General features: G+C 46.1%; 1 protein-coding gene across 1 annotated transcript in view; it reads left to right on the top strand.

Moving 5' to 3' along the window:
* The window catches only part of TMEM156 (transmembrane protein 156), a 35746-nt gene extending 16877 nt beyond the window's left edge, over positions 1–18869 (top strand). Inside the window, exons 4-6 of the mRNA XM_075257957.1 lie at positions 16943–17062; positions 18291–18386; positions 18796–18869. Coding sequence (XP_075114058.1) covers positions 16943–17062; positions 18291–18386; positions 18796–18869 — 290 coding nt within the window. The remainder of the gene's footprint in view (positions 1–16942; positions 17063–18290; positions 18387–18795) is intronic.
* The last annotated feature ends 2473 nt before the right edge of the window (positions 18870–21342 follow it).

Below are 21342 nucleotides of genomic sequence, written 5' to 3'. Positions count from 1 at the left end.
CCTGTATTCTGTGTTTCACTACGATTCCGGGGATACCAAATTTATATGGGTTTATTTACATTTTGACCCCTTAAAAAAAATCCAAAACTGTGTTAAAAAATTATTTTTCGAAAAGTTGCCATATTCCGACAGCCGTAACTTTTTTATACGTCCGTGTACGGGGATGTGTAGGGCGTCTTTATTTGCGGGGCTGGGTGTACTTTGTAGTTCTACCATTTTCGGGAAATGTTATTGCTTTGATCACTTTTTATTCAAATTTTTATCAGAATCAAAACAGTGAAAAAATGGTGGTTTGGCACTTTTGACCATTTTTCCCGCTACGGCGTTTATCGAACAGGAAAAATATTTGTATAGCTTTGTAGAGCGGGCGATTTTGGACGTGGGGATACCTAACATGTATGTGTTTCACAGTTTTTAACTACTTTTATGTGTTCTAGGGAAAGGAGGGTGATTTGAATTTTTAATCCTTTTTATTTTATTTTTTTATATTTTTTTTACTTGTTGTTAAACTTTTTTTTTTGCATTTATTAGACCGCCTAGGGGTATTGACATGGGTGGGCGGTGTCGCGGATTGTCAGAGCGGTGGGGGTCGGCAAACATGGCTGCTCCGGAGCGTTAAAGAGAACCTCCTGGAGTATCGGTAAGGTGAGGGGCAAAGTGGTAAAGTCTATGTATATGTGATTGTGTGGGGTTAGGGGCGAGGCTGCAGAGGGCAATATGAATTTTGTGGCTTGCTATGGTCCAAAATGTGTGAGATTGCAGAGATGGTGGTGTGAGTTTGGGTTTTGTGGGGGTCCTGGCACAAACGTATGTGCGCTATTGTGACGAAAAGTAGCCTATTGTTTAATCGGGTGTATTAACTATGTTTGTGGAAAATTTCAGCCAAATCGGTGGAGCGTTTTTTCCGTGATTGAGGAACAAACATCCGAACATGCAAACATCCAAACACACAAACCCACAAACTCACAAACTTTCACATTTATAATATTAATAGGATATATCACAGATCTCAGCTTCTCTCTGCTATCATATAAACCTATATATCACAGAGCTCAACTTCCCTCCTTTCTGAACCTGGCCAGATTTGCTTTGTGAATATTTGTATGGCTCACCATAAAAATTTTGGGAAAATTATTATTTATTATACTCTGAGGTCTCTTCAGGATACAAGGTAGCTGCGTTCCAGTACTCTTCATAGTATGTTACAATGATGACGTCAAAGCGTATGAAAGGGGCTTTGTTTTTTTTTCGGGAGGGGGGGTTTGCGCACATTTTCTGCAACTCAAAAAGGACAGTAAAATAGTATAACCAGCTGTCAACCATTTTGCTGGATTCATGCAAGGTGAATCCTAAAAATTTTAGGTTTTTTTGTGGAAAATTCATAATGAACTCAGCTCCTTCTGAACCCGTTCGCTCCTCTCTGGGGTGTTGTAGTTCCTTCAAAGACCTCATTTGCTTATGCTTGAAATACAAACTGAAAAACAAGTGAAAACACAAAAAGTTACAGATAATTTACAAGGACAGGGGTTTTTTTTGTATATACAGTGACAGTGAGGAATACTAGCATCTGCCCGCGACTTCGTCCGCGGGTCAGTGTTGGCATTGAGCCACGTACATGTAGCCAATTTGCACTGGTTATTGTACGCTGGCTCTAGGCACCCCCTTCCCCCCACCGCCTCTCCTTCCATGGCGGCCCCCGCACACACCACCGGGCCACCCTCCCTCGGCAACCCCCGTCCCCCCTTGGCCTCAACACCCACCTCCGACTTCCACCCTCTCGCGTGGGACCCCCCTCCCAACCCCGCCTCCTTTCCCGCGGCAGCGCACATACCCCCCTCCCGCGGAACCCTCAACCCCCACGTCAGCCCCCGTTTCCAACCCTCCCGCTCACATGGCCCCCTCTTTCTACCCCCACTCCCCTGGCCTCCTGTCCCCCAGCACCCTCTGGCTCTCTCTTTCTTGTCCCCCATTTTCCCCTTTCCACCCCCTCCCCACTCCTCCTCCTACCACGGCATCCTCTCCCACGGTTCCCCCTGCTTCTTCTCTAGGTCCTACTCACACAGTTTCCACAGCTCCCTCCCTACCCCTCCTTCCTCGGCATCCACCTCCTGCGGAACCTCCTGACCCAAGCGCAGGTGAACACGGCAATGTCCCAGTGTATTAAGTGGAAAGCTATAAATGATACACTGGGTACGCGGCTGAACACTGAGGCTGTATGCGCGGTCCTCTCCCCAGTGAGTGAGCGCCGCCATCTTCCTTAGATTGCTGCCCGACCGATAGCTCCACCTACACTGCAGCGCGAGCCAATGCGGTTACTTCGCAAGGGCCTGGGATGACGTCATCTCAGCTCCTCAAGCAGATACCGGAGCGAACATTGGCGTAATTTAGCGTGAAGACCGACGGCGTAGGAATCTACAAAGTGACCTATCTTTCATTCTGGGACCCAGGGTAAGTATATGCAAAATTTCACACATATTTGTTTGGTAGTTTAGGTGTGATTAGGGAACAAACATCCAAACACACAAACCCACAAACATCCAAACACACAATAATATTAGTAGGATTACTCAGTGGGTGATATCAGTTTTTGTAGAGGATATGCTAAAATTTGAGGTGAATTTGCAAGACACTTCATATAAATATGAGGAGGCCGAATGTAGAGGAGGCAGATGTCACAATAGATAATGAGATCATTAGACCGGTTGTTAGGTAAAATGCTGCTTACGCTGGGTTCACACCTGCGTTCTTCTTTCCGTTCTATGGTTTCCGTCTTCTGCATGCCAGAAGATCCGGTTTCGCGGCGGTGAGCGTTTTAGGCTCTCCGCCGCGAAACCGGATTTTTTTATCCGGACACAGAGTACTGCATGTCCGACTCTGTGTCCGGATTATAAAACCCGGTTTCGCGGCGGAGAGCGCAAAACGCTCACCGCCGCTCACGGCCGGACATCTCTCTCACCCATTCAAATGAATGGGTGAGAGAGACTCCTGCAGGTTTCCGTCTCCTGCCTCTGTTTTAGGTAGGAAACGGAAACCTAAAGTACGGAGACCGGGCGCAGATGTGAACGAGCCCTTAGCAACCACCAACTGAAGATACCTACCTAACTACAATCTGATGTTATTGTGTATATGAGGAAAATTCTCACCATAGATAATCTATGTGATGTCTCAGGAAAGAAGGAAGGAAGTTGATAATCTTATATAGAGTTGCAGTCGTATTTTTCCACCCACACTGGAAATTAGGTTTATTTGTAAAATTTACAAGTTTTGCACTTTTAACCCCTTCATAACAAGTATCTTTAGTACTTAGTAGAGCACCCCTTGCCATTGTGATCTGCTGCAAACATGATGCATGGACAGACACCCACTTCTGGCATCGTTCATGAGGGATCTTAGCTCATTCCTCATGGACAATGGCTTTCAGTTCACTAATATTCTTTGGTTTTCATGCTGCAAGTGTCTTCTTCAAATCCCACCACAGCCCTGAGCCACTGCCATGAATCATTGTGAGTTATACAGACTGATAGGGAAAAGGGGAACGGGAACAACAGCCCCCACTTAAGTTTGCTAAATAAAACAGTCCAATGCAGAATGCAAATAACATCCTGATTACGGTGTAAGCTCAGGCAAAGAGTCACTCACTTTTGGTTCATAGTAGCTGCACGGATAACTCCAGAAAGTCTTCCCGACTGAGGACGTGGTAAACACGAGTAACGATTCCAAGATGGAAATCCAGCAGACAAAAATTCCTTTTTTAAAAAATTCTTTCTTTATTTAGATCCAAGAAACATTATAAAAATTGGATCTGATGGTCATAACACTGGTGCATGTTCAGCGAGATTTAAGTAGTTAAATCTCGCTGAACATGCACCAGCGTTATGACCATCAGATGCAATTTCTATAATGTTTCTTGGATCTAAATAAAGAAAGAAAGAATTTTTTAAAAAAAGGAATTTTTGTCTGCTGGATTTCCATCTTGGAATTATGAATCATTGTGGACAAGGTTCTTTTCAGCGCATGCTTCATTTTACTAACTCCAGACATGATCCTGATCCATAGTGCAAAAGAGTTCGTTTTATTCCACAAAACACAATCTTTCTGTGGCTTGTTTATTTGGTTTTGAGTATATTGAATCCTGAATCTGACTTTTCTTGTTCTTTTGGGAGATTAGTGGTGTACCAGTGGCATAACTACCGCCATAGCAGCAGAGGCAGCTGCCACAGGGCCCGGGACATTAGGGGCCCGGTGACAGCCGCTACCGCTGCTATCATTATACTCGGGGATCTTTTTGAACGCCCGAGTATAATGATTGGCGGACCGGGAGAGGTAAGAAACATAAAAAACATGTTACTTACCTCTCCACGATCCTGCCAGGCCTCCTTCCTGACGTCTCTGACATCACATGAACCCGGCCTGCGTCCCGGGTCACGTGACGTCCGACGTCACTGAACAAGGACAGCAGCGGAGAAGACAGCGTAGGAGCCGGGGGACAGGTAAGTAACAGTAGTTTTTTATGTTTTTATTCCCCCGGGTCTCCAATTATTACACTCTGGGGTCTGAAAAGACCCCAGAGTATAATAATTGTTTATGGGTGTCCAAAGTGGGACATAATACTGTGTGCAGGGGCCACTATGGGGGATAATACTGTGTGCAGGGGCCACTAAGGGATATAATACTGTGTGCAGGGGCCACTATGGGACATAATACTGTGTGCAGGGGCCACTAAGGGACATAATACTGTGTGCAGGGGCCACTATGGGGGATAATACTGTTTGCAGGGGACACTATTGGGGATAATACTGTGTGCAGGAGCCACTATGGGGGATAATACTGTGTGCAGGGGCCACTAAGGGACATAATACTGTGTGCAGGGACCACTATGGGGGATAATACTATGTGCAGGGGCCACTATGGGGGATAATACTATGTGCAGGGGCCACTAAGGGATATAATACTGTGTGCAGGGGCCACTATTGGGGATAATACTGTGTGTAGGGGTCACTAAGGGACACAATACTGTATGCAGGGGCCACTATGGAGCATAATACTGTGTGGAGGGGCCACTATGGGGGATAATACTGTGTGCAGGGGCCACTATGGGGGATAATAATGTGTTAAGGGGCCACTATGGGGCATAATAGAACACGCAGAAATGCGTAGGAGGGGGTCGGTCGAGGTCTTCGGCGTTGGTGTTGGTCGGGGGGGGGGGGGGGGGCATGTCAAAAGTTCGCCACGGGGCCCCGCCATTCCTAGTTACGCCACTGTGGTGTACATCTTGGAGTGCATATTGTATGAGCCTTACTATGCAAACCGAAACCTAAGTATCTACTGTACTAAATCTTGCCGTAGGACAACACTGTTTGCCCACTTGCCTTCTTGGAAATTTGGTAGCAGCTGCCAAATCTAAGTTGTGTGGTCAATAGTGCAGATTTTTTTTTTTTGTGCAAAATGTTGCTTTACCCAAAAATTGTGACTTTTTAAAGCAATGTGCCACCTTTGCCACTTCCCCCAAAAAAGGGGGATAGTGAGGGTGTGCAGGAGGCCCCATCAGATTTATCATAACTTACACCAGAAATCTGTTGAAAGTGAGACAGGAGATCTATGCCAGCTACAAGGTGACGTAGATTTCTCTATATGCGTGCAGCTGAGCAGAGCGCATGTCTCGTTTATGATGAGGCATGCACCTCACAAAATATGAGGGCCGCCCTTCCCCAGACTGTTTTTACTGCCCCATTAATCCTTTAAATTTGAGCTTGTGGACTATGCATCCAACATTTAGAACCTTTGCTATCTTTTCATATCCTTTTTGGACCACTCTCTTGACTTACATCTATTTCCATTATAGAAACGAATGTCACAGCCAACAAACCCCGAGCCAGTCCTTGCATTTAATGTATTATGCCTCAAGAACACCTGATACCACTAATGAAGCCCTTGATTAGTTGAAACAAGTGTGCTCAAGACAACTCCTATTATACAAGAGTTATCTTGCAAGAATCAGCGCCGCATTACTCCATGTGAATGCCCCCTTATGTGCAATTGCAGTAGCCAAATGCAGGTGATTAACACCTTGGATGCTGAAGTCAATAGTGACCGCAATGTCTAAGGTGTTGTTTACCCCTACGTCGTCCAGAGCAATACCTGCAATTGTATAAACTATTCCAGGAACTTGGCCATATAGACTGTATTTCTGTTGTCCCTGTTAGCCCTGAGTGGCCAACAGAGAGTGATGGTGCTGCCATATTGATCCTACAGATGCCCAGTCTGGTTACTCATTCATTTTTATTTTCATTCTATAAGTTTATATTTCACTAGATTTTTTCAAGGACGTGAGGTATTGCCAAGAGCTGTATATTTTGACATTCCGTGTGGAGTGACTATTGTAAGAGACAGCCCAATGATGTCCCAAGCAGTGGCGTAACTAGGAATGGTGGGGCCCCTTGGCGAACTTTTGACATGGGCCCTGCCCCCCCAAAGACCCCGACTGACTGCGCTCCCCTCCCTCACCGCATTTCTGCACACAGTATTATGCCCCATAGTGGCTGCTACACAGTATGATGCCCCATAGTAGCCTCTGCACACAGTATGATGCCACATAGTGATCCTTGCACACAATATTGTGGACCACCCGTGAACAATTATTATACTCTAGGGTCCCAGAGTAATCAGAGACCCAGGGGAAGATACAAACATAAAAAACAATGTTACTTACTTCTCTTGGGCTCCAGCGCACTTCCTGCTGATGTCGGCCATCTTCAATGATGGAAGAGACGTCACTTGAGCCGGGGCTTGCGTCGCAACGCATAAGGAGGTAAGCCCCGGCCCATGTGACGTCTGTGACATCACCAAGTAGGCCTGAAGCCTTCCAGAGCCAGGAGAGGTAAGTAACATTGTTTTTTTTTAATGTTCCCTCACCTCTCCTAGCCCTCTGATCATTATACTCGGGGATCTGAAAAGACCCCCGAGTATAATGATAGTGTTTGTCGAATTTGCGGACCACAACCTCACTTACGGATCTTAGATCCTGCTCACAGCCACCTCCGCAGAAGGGGAAGCGCCAGCAGCTGTGAGCAGGAGCCAGGATAGGTAAGTAAATAGGCCCCATTATCTGCTGGAGTTACTTCAGCAGGTAACGGCCTATTTAAAAATAAAATAATCTGCAGCGGTAGCAGCTGCCACCAAGCCCCCTAATGTCCTGGGACCTGTGGCAGCTGCTACCACTGCTATCATGGTAGCTATGCCCCTGGATATGTCCATGTTTTGCCCTAGATTCTATGTGGTACCACTGGTTATTTGGGGAGGAGGAAGTAGCAATTCTCCTTTCCGAAACACTGGCACCTATGGCATGGGTGAGCAAAATACGCTATGTGATCAAAAGTATCCAGACACCCCCAAAACATACGTTTTCCTATTAGGTGCATTGTGCTGCCCCCTACTGCCAGGTCCTCCATATCAGCGACCTCAGTAGACATTAGACATCGTGAGAGAGCAGAATGGGGCGCTCAGGGGAACTCACGGACTTCGAACGTGGTCAGGTGATTGGGTGCCACACATCACACAGGTCAATGCCAGACGACGCCTCGCTTGGTGTAAGGAGCGTAAACATTGGATGATTGAACAGTGGAAAAACGTTGTGTGGAGTGATGAATCACGGTACACAATGTGGCGATCCGATGGCAGGGTGTGGGTATGGCGAATGCCCGGTGAACGTCATCTGCCAGCGTATGTATTGCCAACAGTAAAATTCGGAGGCGGTGGTGTTATGGTGTGGTCGTGTTTTTCATGGAGGGGTCTTGCACCCCTTGTTGTTTTGCGTGGCACTATCACAGCACAGGCCTACATTGATGTATTAAACACCTTCTTGCTTCCCACTGTTGAAGAGCAATTTGGGGATGGCGATTGCATCTTACAACACGATGGAGCACCTGTACATACTGCACGGCCTGTGGCGGAGTGGTTACACCACAATAACATCTCTGTAATGGACTGGCCTGCACACAGTCCTGACTTGAATCCTATAGAACACCTTTGGGATGTTTTGGAACGCCGACTTGGTGCCAGGCCTCACCGACCTACATCGATACCTCTCCTCAGTGCAGCACTCCGTGAAGAATGGGCGGCCATTCCCCAAGAAACCTTCCAGCACCTGATTGAGCGTCTGCCTGCAAGAGTGGAAGCCGTCATCAAGGCTAAGGGTGGGCCAACACCATATTGTATCCAGCATTACCCATGGAGGGCGCCACCAACATGTAAGTCATTTTCAGCCAGGTGTCCGGATACTTTTGATCACATAGTGTATGTTACTGCTATGTAGGTCAGGTTTTTCTTCATCCAGAGGTGTAACTGGGAGCCCTTGTAAAGTATTTAGGAAAGTCTACACCTACAATGTGCCATTTATAATATTGGAGTCTCCTTATGTGGCAAAGAGCCCTTTATGCCATTGAGGACACATGACCTTGGTGCTCCTGCTAGAGAACACAGAGAACATGGACCAATGTTAGCTGAGAATCAGTAGGGCAGGTCACAGGTTGTATGGTCTGAACTCACTTTGGTGCAACATGACCTAGTGGAAATCTGGAGATAACTTCCTATTTCTTCCCAATTGTGTTTTCGGGACCAATCAATGTGTGTAATTTCAGCATTTAGTGCAGACCTAAATGAGTCTTTCACTCAATATTAGATAATCAGTTGAGTCCCAGCACCCACACTGATTAGCTGTTTGCACTAGCAGAGCTGTGTACTGGCCAAAACATATACTGCAAGCTCAGTCCCATTCGCCAACCATTCACCTGCTTATATCAGACTTAGCATGAGATTTTCTGGCTCTTTATAAATGCACATTTATGTAGAGTCCTGCACCTTTTAATATATTTCTTGCAAGCCACTCTAAAAACCTTTACTTAACTGTGACCACTGTCTGGAAATAGTAGTCCAAGTTTTGTTATGGGACCCAATGGCGACTCATTGTACCTTTTGTGTTCGACACCTCTTTAGTTTGATTCCTATTTTTATACAAGGCCTCTGGTGTCGACTGTAATGTTTGTGTCTTGGTGACCCCTGTCTTCAGGCCTCTTAGAGGCATTATGTTTTGTATAGAAGAGAAGACAGATAATGTTATTGTCCCCATCACAGAGACTGACCCTCATAACACAGTCAACATTATGACATGGAGTTATGTGTGATCTGCTCTTGGTATATAGCGCCCCCCATAGTCTCCGATCCTGCAGCAGCTGCCACCATGTGTGTAGGAGATGATACACTTTATTATATACTGGATCAGCAGACGAGTCTAGTTCTGCAGCGATCACTCTCATCATGGCTAATGTGTAAGGAGAGATCCAGACAAAAGACAAAAAACACAATATAGATTTTTTTTTTTTTTTATTGAACAGCAATAAGCAACATTGTAATAAAGTTATTACTGGTCCTTTAATATATTATAAAATGGGTCACTGACTCGTAAGTCAGCCAACCCAAAGATCCAGAGGAAGGCGAAACGAACTCCCCGAAGCGTTATACCTCAGGGGGCAAAAAATTCCTTCCTGACCCCAGATGTGGCGATCGGATTTCTCCCTGGATCCCAACTGTCCTGCTGCATATTGCTGTGTATATTATTATTTGTTCTGAAGAGCTGACCCTGTAAGGAAAGAAAGAGACATCCTGCTCCTAAGAGCTTACAATCTAATACAATACATGTCCTGCTCCTAAGAGCTTACAATCTAGTACAATACACATCCTGGCCTTAAGAGCTTACAATCTAATACAATACACATCCTGGCCTTAAACTTAAAAGGGTTGTTTGGCATAAACTAAAACTTTAACATTAAGCTAATCCCCCTCCCCCACCTAACTTCTAATTTACTCCTTTTTAAAAAAAATGTATATATACCCCTATTCCTGGGGCAGTCATGTGACCGCCCCGGCACATTTTTTGATTTCCCAGTGACATTCCGTTTTCCCGTTTCTGGAAACGGAAAGTCACCAATACTCTTTTCCACCCCACCCCCACCTGTCTTCATTACCAGTCTTCAGGTCCTCTCCTTCTGCTGGGCGTCACTTCCTAAACTACAAATACTACAAATACACTGTGGACATGGCATATATGTACAGTAATGATATTAATTAGAATTAATCACAATCACACAGCGCGGGCAGGCATTAGTTTCATCCCAACAACCGCTAGCCGGGAAACGCAGCCCCAGGACAGGAGTCACCCAGCCAGGCTGGCCATGACCAGGGGACCGTGTGGAAACTGCGCACTTCTACACTAGCGCTCACATTAGTAACAACTTATAGGAATTCTTATACTTTATAGAAGTGCAATCTACAAACACACAAGATTATTATCTGATGGAATCTAAAACAAGGCCCAGCATGTAAACAATCTACCCTACGACTTTGTGTCCATGCATACATGAGGCTGCAGACAGACACCGGAGGTTACCTTTACAAAACCATTCAAATGAATAGGATGACCCCTGGCAAGCCGTGTCCTTTCCAGTATCCCCGGGATTTAGGATGGAGACCCCGGGGCGGACGGCAGTGGTAGTGTGAACACCCCCTAAGATAATATCTACCTTCTTATAAGACGTCCAGGTGTCTCCGGATACAGTGACAGCACATAGGGGAAAAAAAGAGGAACCAAAAATCAGAACTGCACACAAGTAACATAAGAAAGACAGAGACAGACAACATGTGATGACGGATCATAGACGACGTGTAACACAGCCATCTTGTACATGCCAGCGTGGAGCCACATGTATTACCTGTCGCCCTTCTCACAGCGGCTTTGGACTCAGCCTGGAGTACAGAGCCGCCTACCTGACAGACCGTCCTCCTCAAGCCATCAAGTGACCAAGATGGCGCCAGTGTACAACGTTACTCACGCCATTCCTATTGTATGCGGAATCTGTGACGTCAGCGGCCCTGTCATGTCGTCATAGATACCACTGTTGTTTGTTTTTTATACGTTCTTTATTTATAGTATACAAATAAATCAAACAAACATTACAATAACAAAAAATACAAAAAAAGACACAAGCAGGCAGCCACTGTTGTTTTATGTATTCCCCTGCCTAGGGCCGCACTGTGTCTAAACCCGTCCCAGTGTGGGGGCAATAAGCGGCATTATACTGTGTGGAGGGAGGGGGAAGAAGGGGTTACACATAGAGAAGCAGCCATCGTGGCCATGGAGCCCTCTCTGCAGGCCGCCATGGTAGCCTATGAGGTCCTCTCAGACGTGGTGTTGTCCTTTACCTCAGCTGATATGAATGGCTTTCCTTCAGTGGTGTAACTAGGAATGGCGGGGCCCCAACACAAACAATTGACATGGCCCTTCCCCCACACGCGCACACACAACCCGCATTCCTGCACACAGTATTATGCCCCATAGTAGCCCCTTCACAAAGTGTTATGCCCCATAGTGGCCCCTGCACACAGTATTATGCCCCATAGTGGCCCCTGCACACAGTAATATGCCCCATAGTGGCCCCTGCACAAAGTGTTATGCCCCATAGTGGCCCCTGCACACACTATTATGCCCCCGGTGTTTGTGGGGTTCGCCAGGCCCACTAATGTCCTGGGCCCTGTGGCAGTCGCCTCCGCTGCTACTGTGGTAGTTACGTCCCTGGTCCTAAGCTTCATTTGTGTGTTTAAACTATTAAAGTTGAATGTGTTTCTTTTGTGTGAGCCGGGGGAGATACAGGCTTTTTGAGCAGCTTATGATGACTCCTAGAGCACGGGGAGGCCTTTCCCTTCCCAATTTGTTTTATTGGGCTGTCCAATTGCGCAGGATTCCAGCCTGGTCCACTCTCCACGCCTACTCTAAGTGGATGGAGATAAATTGTGGTTGGCCCCACAACATTCTAGCTCCCTGATTTGGTCCAATCTACACCTGGCCCCAGGGACTGGCTCGTTTTCCCATCTCTTCCCCGCATTCTTCTATGATTGCTTTTCTCTTCCACCCTAACTACCTGCCTGGACCCACTAGCCCTGTGGCTGGCCCATGGCAGGCCTATTTAGGCTAGCCGATATTATCAATTATAGGACTCGGACTCTCTTACCATTTGCCGACCTATGATCTGGGTTTGGCCTCCCTGGGTCCAGTGAGTTCACGTATATCCAGATCTCCCTTCTGGCTTCCTCTATATTCCGGGGGCCTTTAGCACCTATACCCACATTTTTTTTAGAGGCTTTGTAAGACTGGTGCTGGGACGGAGGGGTTGATTTCAGATATATATCGCCTTCTCTTGGATCCTACCCCTGATGTTTTACTAAATACCCCTATATGTAACAGTGGGAGACCTATCTGGGACAGATTATCTCGAGTGCTGATTGGTCCCTTATTTGGGGACACCTAAGACTTCGGGATGTGTTGTTCACAAGGAGAATTTCTTTAAGATGCTGATGCTCTGGTACCACACATCAGCTCTCCTCCACTCTTCTGACAGGTCTGTCCCAGATTGCTGCTAGTGTTGGGGTACCCGTCCTGTGCATATTTTTCATCTTTTTTGGACTTGTCCTTCTCTCCAGCCTTATTGGTGCCAGGTCCGCAGCCTTTTGGAACGAGTGTTGGGGGTCAGTCTCCCCCTGTCTCCCAGAACCTACCTCCTTAATCTCCCTCTCGTTAAATTATGCAAGCATGCCTTGCACCTACTGTTACTTCTCTTCACTTCCACTAGATGCTTGATAGCCAAGCATTGGTGGCAGTCCACCGTCCCACAGCACTTGAGGAGTTGTACTCTAGAATTAGGGAGTATTTAACAGCTTTGCTTAATATTGAAGAGGAGAAGTTCCGTGCTATTGGGGTTTTGTAGAACACATTTTGGTCCACTCAGCCGATCTGATAGGTTAACATCTGGACCTCCCCCCGTATGGGTGTTTTCCCTTCTTTTCTCCTGTCTTGTACCCTATCTTGCCGTCAATTGTTTTGTCTGTGTGAATTGCCTTTTGCTTTGTATTACTTGGTTCTACACTTTCTGTGTATTTTACTGCTTGATTTGACACTGGGTTTTCATTGTTTTTATTGTTTCTCTTTATTGATAACATTTTTTAAATAAACAGTTAAAAAAAAAGAAAAAAAAGTTGAATGTGTTTCTGTGGTTCTGGTCCTCCAAGACAGTAGCCATTGTGATTGTGACATGAGGCTGGGGTGACAGGCACCTATCAGGGCCGCCACTCTAATAAGGAGGGGCAGCATGGAAGGGCGCTGGTCTCTGTGCTTTCCATCATGCCCTAGGCCAGTGATGGCGAACCTTTTTGAGACCGAGTGCCCAAACTGTAACCAAAAACCCAATAAATTATCACGGAGTGCCAACACGGCAATTTAACCTTAAAACTATTTGGATCCACAATTGCGGACTCACAAATTACAGTCGTGTGAATTGGGCTTTACAGAGCTTGTACTGAAAGGTCTGTACACAGTACAATCTGCCCCGCAGTGGCCCCCACACACACAGTACAATCTGCCCTGCAGTGGCCCCCACACACACACAGTACAATCTGTCCCGCAGTGGCCCCAACACACAGTACAATCTGCCCTGCAGTGGCCCACACACACACAGTACAATCTGCCTCGCAGTGGCCCCCACACACAGTACAATCTGCCCTGCAGTGGCCCCCACACACACAGTACAATCTGTCCCGCAGTGGCCCCCACAGACAGTACAATCTGCCAGGGGGCCACACGGTGGCTCAGTGGTTAGCACTGCAGCTTTGCAGCGCTGGAATCCTGGTGTTCGAATCCCACCAAGGGCATAAAACCAACTGCAAGGAGTTTGTATGTTCTCCCCGTGTTTGCATGGATTTCCATCCCATATTTCAAAGTCATACTGATAGGGAAAAATGTACATTGTGAGCTCTATGTGGGGCTCACAATCTACATAAAAAAGCAAAACAAAATCAGTACAATCTGCCCTGCAATGGCCCCCACAGACACAGGACAATCTGCCCCGCAGTGGCCCCCCCACACACTACAATCTGCCCTGCAGTGACCCCCACAGACAGTACAATTTGCCCCACGGTGGCCCCCCCCAAGGGATTATACCTGTATACTCCACAGTAGCCCCCTTCCCACACAGCATGAAGTGGTCCACAGTAGCCCCCTCCCCACACAGCATGAAGTGGTCCACAGTAGCCCCCTCCCCACACAGCATGAAATATTCCACAGTAGCCCCCTCCCCACACAGCATGAGACGGTCCTCAGTAGCCCCCTGCCCAGACAGCATGAAATATTCCACAGTAGCCCCCTCCCCACACAACATGAGATGATCCTCAGTAGCCCCCTGCCCACACAGCATGAAATGGTCCACAGTAGTTCCCCCTCCCCAAACAGCACGAAATAGTCCACAGTAGCCCCTTCCCCACACAACATGAAATATTCCACAGTAGCCCCCTCCCCACACAGCATGAAATATTCCACAGTAGTTCCCTCTACCCAACAGCACAAAATGGTCCAGAGCAGCCCCCTCCCCAGACAATACACATATATACTTACCTGAAGGGCCGCCAGGCGTCCTCTCTCTCACCTATTCACTACGGGCGCTGATGACTTACGTCATCATGTCCGCACCAGTGCAGAGGTCACACTCTGTATAGTCAATGTAGGCCGTGCGTACCGCGCGGCCTACACTGACAGCTTTCAGCTGGATGTGCATTTGCACATCCAGCTGAAAGCAGCGATTGCTCACTAACGGGGAATCCTGTACCGGATTTCCTGTTACTGAGCGATCCGGGAGACCGCAACCGTGCCAGCATAGAGGGCTCTGCGTGCCCTCTCTGGCACGCGTGCCATAGGTTCGCCATCACTGCCCTAGGCCATTATTATATGCCACCCCTCCTGATAGTAATGCCCCAGGCTGTGCTGTTAACTAGATCAGCGTCTGCAAGACACCGATCTAGTTAAAACTAGGTCAATGACTTTAGACGCAGAGCATACAGACAACGTCTGCTTCTCCGTGTACGAGGCGCGATGCGATGACATCACGCACCTCCTACGCTGAGAGGCAGACGTCCTGCACGCTGTGATCCTGGGTAATGAAGAGGAGACGCCGGCTGCATCAAGGGCTCCCAGGTAGGTGAGTATAACTTATTTTTTCTTTTAGGCGAGTTGTGGGTATTTTTTTTATTTTAATGTGTAGATTGTGAGCCCCATATAGGGATCATAATGTACTTTTTTTTTTTTTTTTTTTTAAATTCAGAGTTTTTATTAAACATTTTGCAAGGGGAAAATAGAACAGACAGTAACAAGTACCAGGGTTAACAAACGTTTCGAGGACGTCAGGCTACATAGTAAAACACGAAAAATAGCCACCCTAAAGCAAGTCCAATAAACAATAAGGGGCAGTGCAAGGGGGAGGGGGGAAGGAAAGGGGGGGGGCGAGAAGGTGGGAGAGAGTAAAATGGAAGGAGTGAACTAAAAGAAAGAGGGAAGAAGTAAAAGAAAAAAAAAAGTTGGGGTGAGAGACATACACAGTAGTGTGTGTGGGGGGGTGCGAGTGGGTAAGAGACAGGCTAGGTTGCCCACTTCCGCCAGGCCGCTCAGATCCCGACCTGGGGGGGGGGGGGGCGGTGGATTAAAAGAGACCAGTATCCAGGTGACTGTGGTGTGCTGGAGTAGTGTCAGTCTGAGGGGGGATCAGAGCCTACAAGTGTCCGATAATCTACAGATTGCTGAAAGGTGAACCAGTAAAACCAGGTTCTGGTATGCGCCTCAGTTGTGCCGTGCAGAAAGGAGATGAGGTTCTCCATGTGCATTATCTCGTTAACCTTCGAAATCCAGAGGGAGAGAGGGGGAGGTTCAACTCGCTTCCAGAAAAGCGGGATACATGCCCGGGCAGCGAGGACCAAAAATCTGAGCAGGGAGCATTTGAAGACTTTTACAGGAGACTCACAGTGGTTGAGGAGAAAAAGAGCAGGGCCCAAGTGGTGAGAGGTCTCGGTGAGTTGGAGGATGATCCACTTGACTCCTTCCCAAAAGGGTGACAGGACGGGACAAGACCAGAAAATATGGAGCATGGTGCCTACCTCTTTGCTGCATCTCCAACATAGAGGGGAGGTCTGGGGAAACATAGCCTTTATTCTCGTGGGGACCCTATACCAGCGGGACAGGATTTTGTAGTTGGCCTCCTGGTAGCGGGAGCTGATAGAGGTAGCATGAGAGAGGCAGAAGATACGTCTTCGCTGGTCCTGGGAGAGGGACAGATCAGATTCCCACTTAAGCATGAATGGAGGGACAAAGTCCTCTGGGGGCTTAATCAGAAGTTGGTAAACCAGCGAGAGGGAGTGGCGAAGGGGGTCGTTTCCGACACAGATCCTCTCTAAGGGGGTAGGTTCAGTGAGGAATTCCATGGGGGAAAGAGAGCACAGGAAGTGGCGGAGCTGCATCTCCTGCCATGTGTCCAATGGAGGCAAATCAGGAGAGGCTTGAGGGCCCAGGAGCGTATTCCATCCCACATCGTCTCGGAGGTGGCAGACACGGAAGATCCCATGGCGGAGCCAGTTGCGGAAGATGCGGTCGACTAGTCCGGGTGTAAAGTCAGGGTTGCCTAGTACTGGAAAAAAGAGGGAGTTCTTGGGGAGGAGGGTGGAGCGGACAAGGCCTCTAGAGCAGATCTGGAGCGTGGGACCAATGGTTGGATGTGGAAAGAGGGACGATAAAGATGTTATCACACATAGGTGGGGCTCTATCAGCATAATTTTGCTGATAGACCCCTTTAAAGTGACATTTGGTGTTGAATTTTGATGGGGAGGTGGATGTTTTTGATTGCAGATGTACGTCACCCTATACCATGACCATAAAGATCTGTATTAGTATCGGTGGCCAATACCTTTGTACAGTATATATTAGTCAAGCATTTACATGCTCTCTGTATTACAGAAATAGTAGGTGACGCTGTACATATTATTAATCTTTTTTTATTGATCACACTTCTGTTCATTTTCACAGTTTACACGCGACCCCTCGGTATTGTCTGGCTGACTCTGATCTCGCTGGTTTTTATATGTGGGCTTATTTTTATTGTTTACAAAGTAAAGCAAGAGGAAAAAAACTCTCACTTTATCGACTGTAAGTATAAAAAATATAGAACATTTCAATATATCCTTCATTATCCTTCAATATCCTTCATTGCACATTATGCCGACATTCACATAAACATTGTAAATGGCCGTGTGATGGGCAATTTTTTTTTAACGGCCGTCACATGGCAAGTATTACTTTCAATGTCTGTGAATGGGGGCTATTCACATGACCAATATATGTCATGCTCTGTCTGTTTTCATGGATGCCTCCACAAACTGTAATGTATGAAGGGTCTGTGCATAATGGCCAGAAAAATGGACGTTTTTCAAAGCTGCTTTGAACCATGGTCGTGTGAATGTAGGCAAAGAGAGGCAGCCTTGGTCCCTGAATTAGATTATCTGTTATTCGATCCATTGTTTCAAATACAATTCTAACAACCCTCTACTCAGGTCCAACATCCAGTAGTTGTATACCACCCTAAGCATTGCATTCTGTCCCTGTTCTTGCTGTATGCTCCACGCTTGGCTTATGCTCCGAGCACTGCTTCAGTATAGATTGCAGATCTTCCAAAAACTGTGGCAATTTTTGAATGCTTTCATGTCCACCAACTCATATCAGAAATATCTATGTAGCCACTTAAAGGGATCCTATCATTAGAATCCCTTTTTTCTAACTTAACACGTAGGAATAGCCTTAAGAAAGGCTATTCTTCTACCTTTAGATGTCTTCTCCGTGCTGCCGTTCGGTAGATATTCTGTCTGTTTTCCGTCTTTATGCAAATGAGTTCTCTCACAGCACTGGAGGCGGGCCCCAGCACTGAAACACCTGCGTGCAGCCATTTTTTTGTGGCCGCTTACGCGAGCTCTTGTAGTAAGCGGCCACAAAAAATAACTGCGCGCAGGTGCAGTCGGCTCTGCCCGAGGCCTGCTGGCAGAGCTGACTGCGCATGCGTAGAAGATTGAAAGCCAGGCCAGAAGACGACGCGTAGAGGTTGGTTCCTGAAGGAGGCGGTGCTGGAGAGTTCTCTCACAGTACTGGGGACGCCCCCAGTGCTGCGAGAGAACTCATTTGCAGCAAGACAGAAAACGGAATTTCTACTGAACGGCAGCGCAGAGAAGACATCTAAAGGTAGGAGAAGAATAGACTTTCTTAAGGCTATTCCTACGTGTTAGTTAGAAAAAAAGGGATTCTAATGATAAAATCCCTTTAATGCATATATAATATCTTACAAGTCATAATACACTGACCATTACATGTCTGATTTCCTTAACAGATAACCAAGCAAGATCAAGTATCCAAAGACTGAATGAAGAACACAACAACATATCATCAAAGCAAGTCTGTCATAAAGAGGATATGTGTAAGTGGGGTAAGCGTCATTCACATTCAATTAATATATAAATTAGTACAATATTGCAGCTGATATCAGGAAGTCACGTTAAGAGTGGGATCAATATCATTTGCCAATCTTTACGGATTTATGGCAAATATGTCCAGATCATCTCCGCCATCATCCATCAACCTGCATATGACATACTCTTAAGATGATGCTAATATCTGACGCTGGTCATACATATAACAATGGCAATACACAATAGGTGATTGTCACCAAACCAGGGCTGTGTAGATAGTCTTGCAGCAGCAAGGGGAAATATGTTCTAAAATACAATTGATCCTACTGATCTTAGTAATGTGATCTATATATCTTCCACATCACTCAGGCCTTACAGCTCTGGCCATTTTGAGATACTGATCAATTATTAATATCTTTATTTTAGAGGGACAGAAAACTCTGAGCACAACCTCCATCCTTCCTATAATAACTGAACAGCAAGATACAGTGTACAAGTAATTCTCCCCATGGACTACCTCTCAATGAAGCTGCTTACATCGGATGGACACTTGTAAGGTGCAAATACAATCTCCGGTGATGATACTTGGTCTTATACTACAACCTTAAAGAGGTTGCAAAGCCGTATATGATAGAAACGGAAGACAGAAATTCTTAACCACGTGTAGGGACTCTTAAAAGCCCCTGCAATGAACAGACTTGAAGAAAGTTCTTCACCTTCTGCTTTGCTTGGTCTCCACTGCAGACTGGGCAGTGGGGGGAGATTTCTGCTGGAGCAAGCTTCCTCCACGACAAAGACAGGGCAGAGTAAGCGTCGTAGTTATAGTGGCTGCCTAAATTTTATCTAAGGGGGTTGTACAATGACCGCTGCTTCTATGATCACAAATAACAGGCACTGGATGTATCTTGGATAGGTACAACCCTACAAATGAATTTAACAAAATCATTGCATCGCTGCTATATTTCCAGAGAAGGTGCATGTCACTATCTGTCTATCTATACTATGTGATGAAAAGTACCCAGACACCCGGCTGAAAATGACTTACAAGTTCGTGGCGCCCTCTATCGGTAATGGAGGGGGCTTGCACCCCTTGTTGTTTTGCGCGGCGCTATCACAGCACAGGCCTACATTGATGTATTAAACACCTTCCTGCTTCCCACTGTTGAAGAGCAATTCGGGGATGGCGATTGCATCTTACACCACGATGGAGCACCTGTACATACTGCACGGCCTGTGGCGGAGTGGTTACACCACAATAACATCTCTGTAATGGACTGGCCTGCACACAGTCCTGACTTGAATCCTATAGAACACCTTTGGGATGTTTTGGAACGCCGACTTGGTGCCAGGCCTCAGCGACCTACACCGATACCTCTCCTCCGTGCAGCACTCCGTGAAGAATGGGCTGCCATTCCCCAAGAAACCTTCCAGCACCTGATTGAACGTAGGCCTGCGAGAGTGGAAGCCGTCATCAAGGCTAAGGGTGGCCAACACCATATTGTATCCAGTATTACCGATGGAGGCGCCACCAACTTGTAAGTCATTCTCAGCCAGGTGTCCGGATACTTTTCATCACATAGTGTATTATGTGCAGGACACACATCACAGACTGGATATTCTCTTTGATAATACAGGAGTTTGGGACGGTTACCAGGGGCCTTTTGCAGTAATGGCAGGATTCCCTCCGAACCAAGAGAAAATACATTTTTTTCAATATGTATAGTATGTTTTTTTTTTTAAACTTTTTTATTTCAATAAAATGATGGTGTACTTTATACAGTTATTTAGTGTATTGGTGAGTATGCATGTTATGATATACTGTAGATTGCATTATTCAGTGTCAAAATAAGAGATCAGTTATGCAAAATGGGATACATGACAAACATTTACCATAAGTAATTTATATAATTTTTATTAAATGTGTCAACTCTGAACAGAGCATATACCAGAACAGGAGACATTTCTGTAAATACTTGCACCTAAATGTACAGTACTTTCTTTTAGAAACAGCGCCACACCTGTCCTCAGGTTGTGTGTGGTATAGCAGCTTAGTTCCATTCACTTCAATAGGGTGAATCACATGCCTTGTACTATAAATCCGCAGGTAAGGTCTGCAGCTAGTTCGCCTTATAAGTTATCATTTATAATAAAGGGAATTATAAGAAGCAGGATCAGCAGTAATATCTAAGCATGACGATTTCCTGCAGCAGTATGTTGTCACATTGTAAAATACTGTCTACTCTTAAAAAATTATGCCCCCCACTGAAAGGGCACAGGAAGCACAATTTGTACACATGCTACAAAGTATACTTAGGTTTCTGCTTACTTCACAACGATCCTCATGTATAAAAACCATTGTAACAAAAAGTGTCATAATGGCAATAGCGAATATCAGATCAGAACAGTATCAGATTATTGTTACTGTGTTCTTGGATGTCTGAAGATGAATCTGTCAGAGTATAAAAGTGGCTATGGTCTCCGGAAATAACCAGTTACTTGGTATCCAAAATTTTATTCTACCCTAATTTTTCTTTAAATTGACACTGACATAAGTTACCATGATAACTATAGTCATTAGAGATGACGGAAGAGATGGGTTTTCTAGGATTATCATATTAATGACATATCATCAATAAGGTTGGACCCCCATCGATCAGCTGTTGAAGACTCTGCAGTCCTCCGCTTGCCTTTAGGCTAATGACATCACATCCATCGGTCACATGGCCAAATGAAAGTGACTGAGCTGCAATATCAAGCACTGCCACTATACAATGTATGGCGCTGCGCTTCATAAGAAGCGTCATGTAGTGCGGCAAGCGGTGTGTATTTGTACTAGCTGTTTGTCACCACCGGTTATCATACGCTTACTCATAGCCAGATGTCAATCTGACATTATTAATACATGTCTGAGCTTCAAAGTAGTTGGATATAATCATAGGAGACCTCAGTGTCACAAGTGATTTTTTTTAAAAA

This window comes from Leptodactylus fuscus, chromosome 1, assembly GCF_031893055.1.
Source record: "Leptodactylus fuscus isolate aLepFus1 chromosome 1, aLepFus1.hap2, whole genome shotgun sequence".
Lineage (NCBI taxonomy): Eukaryota > Metazoa > Chordata > Amphibia > Anura > Leptodactylidae > Leptodactylus > Leptodactylus fuscus.
Note: the sequence above shows the minus strand (reverse complement) of the source record. Positions and strands in the feature narration are given on the sequence as shown.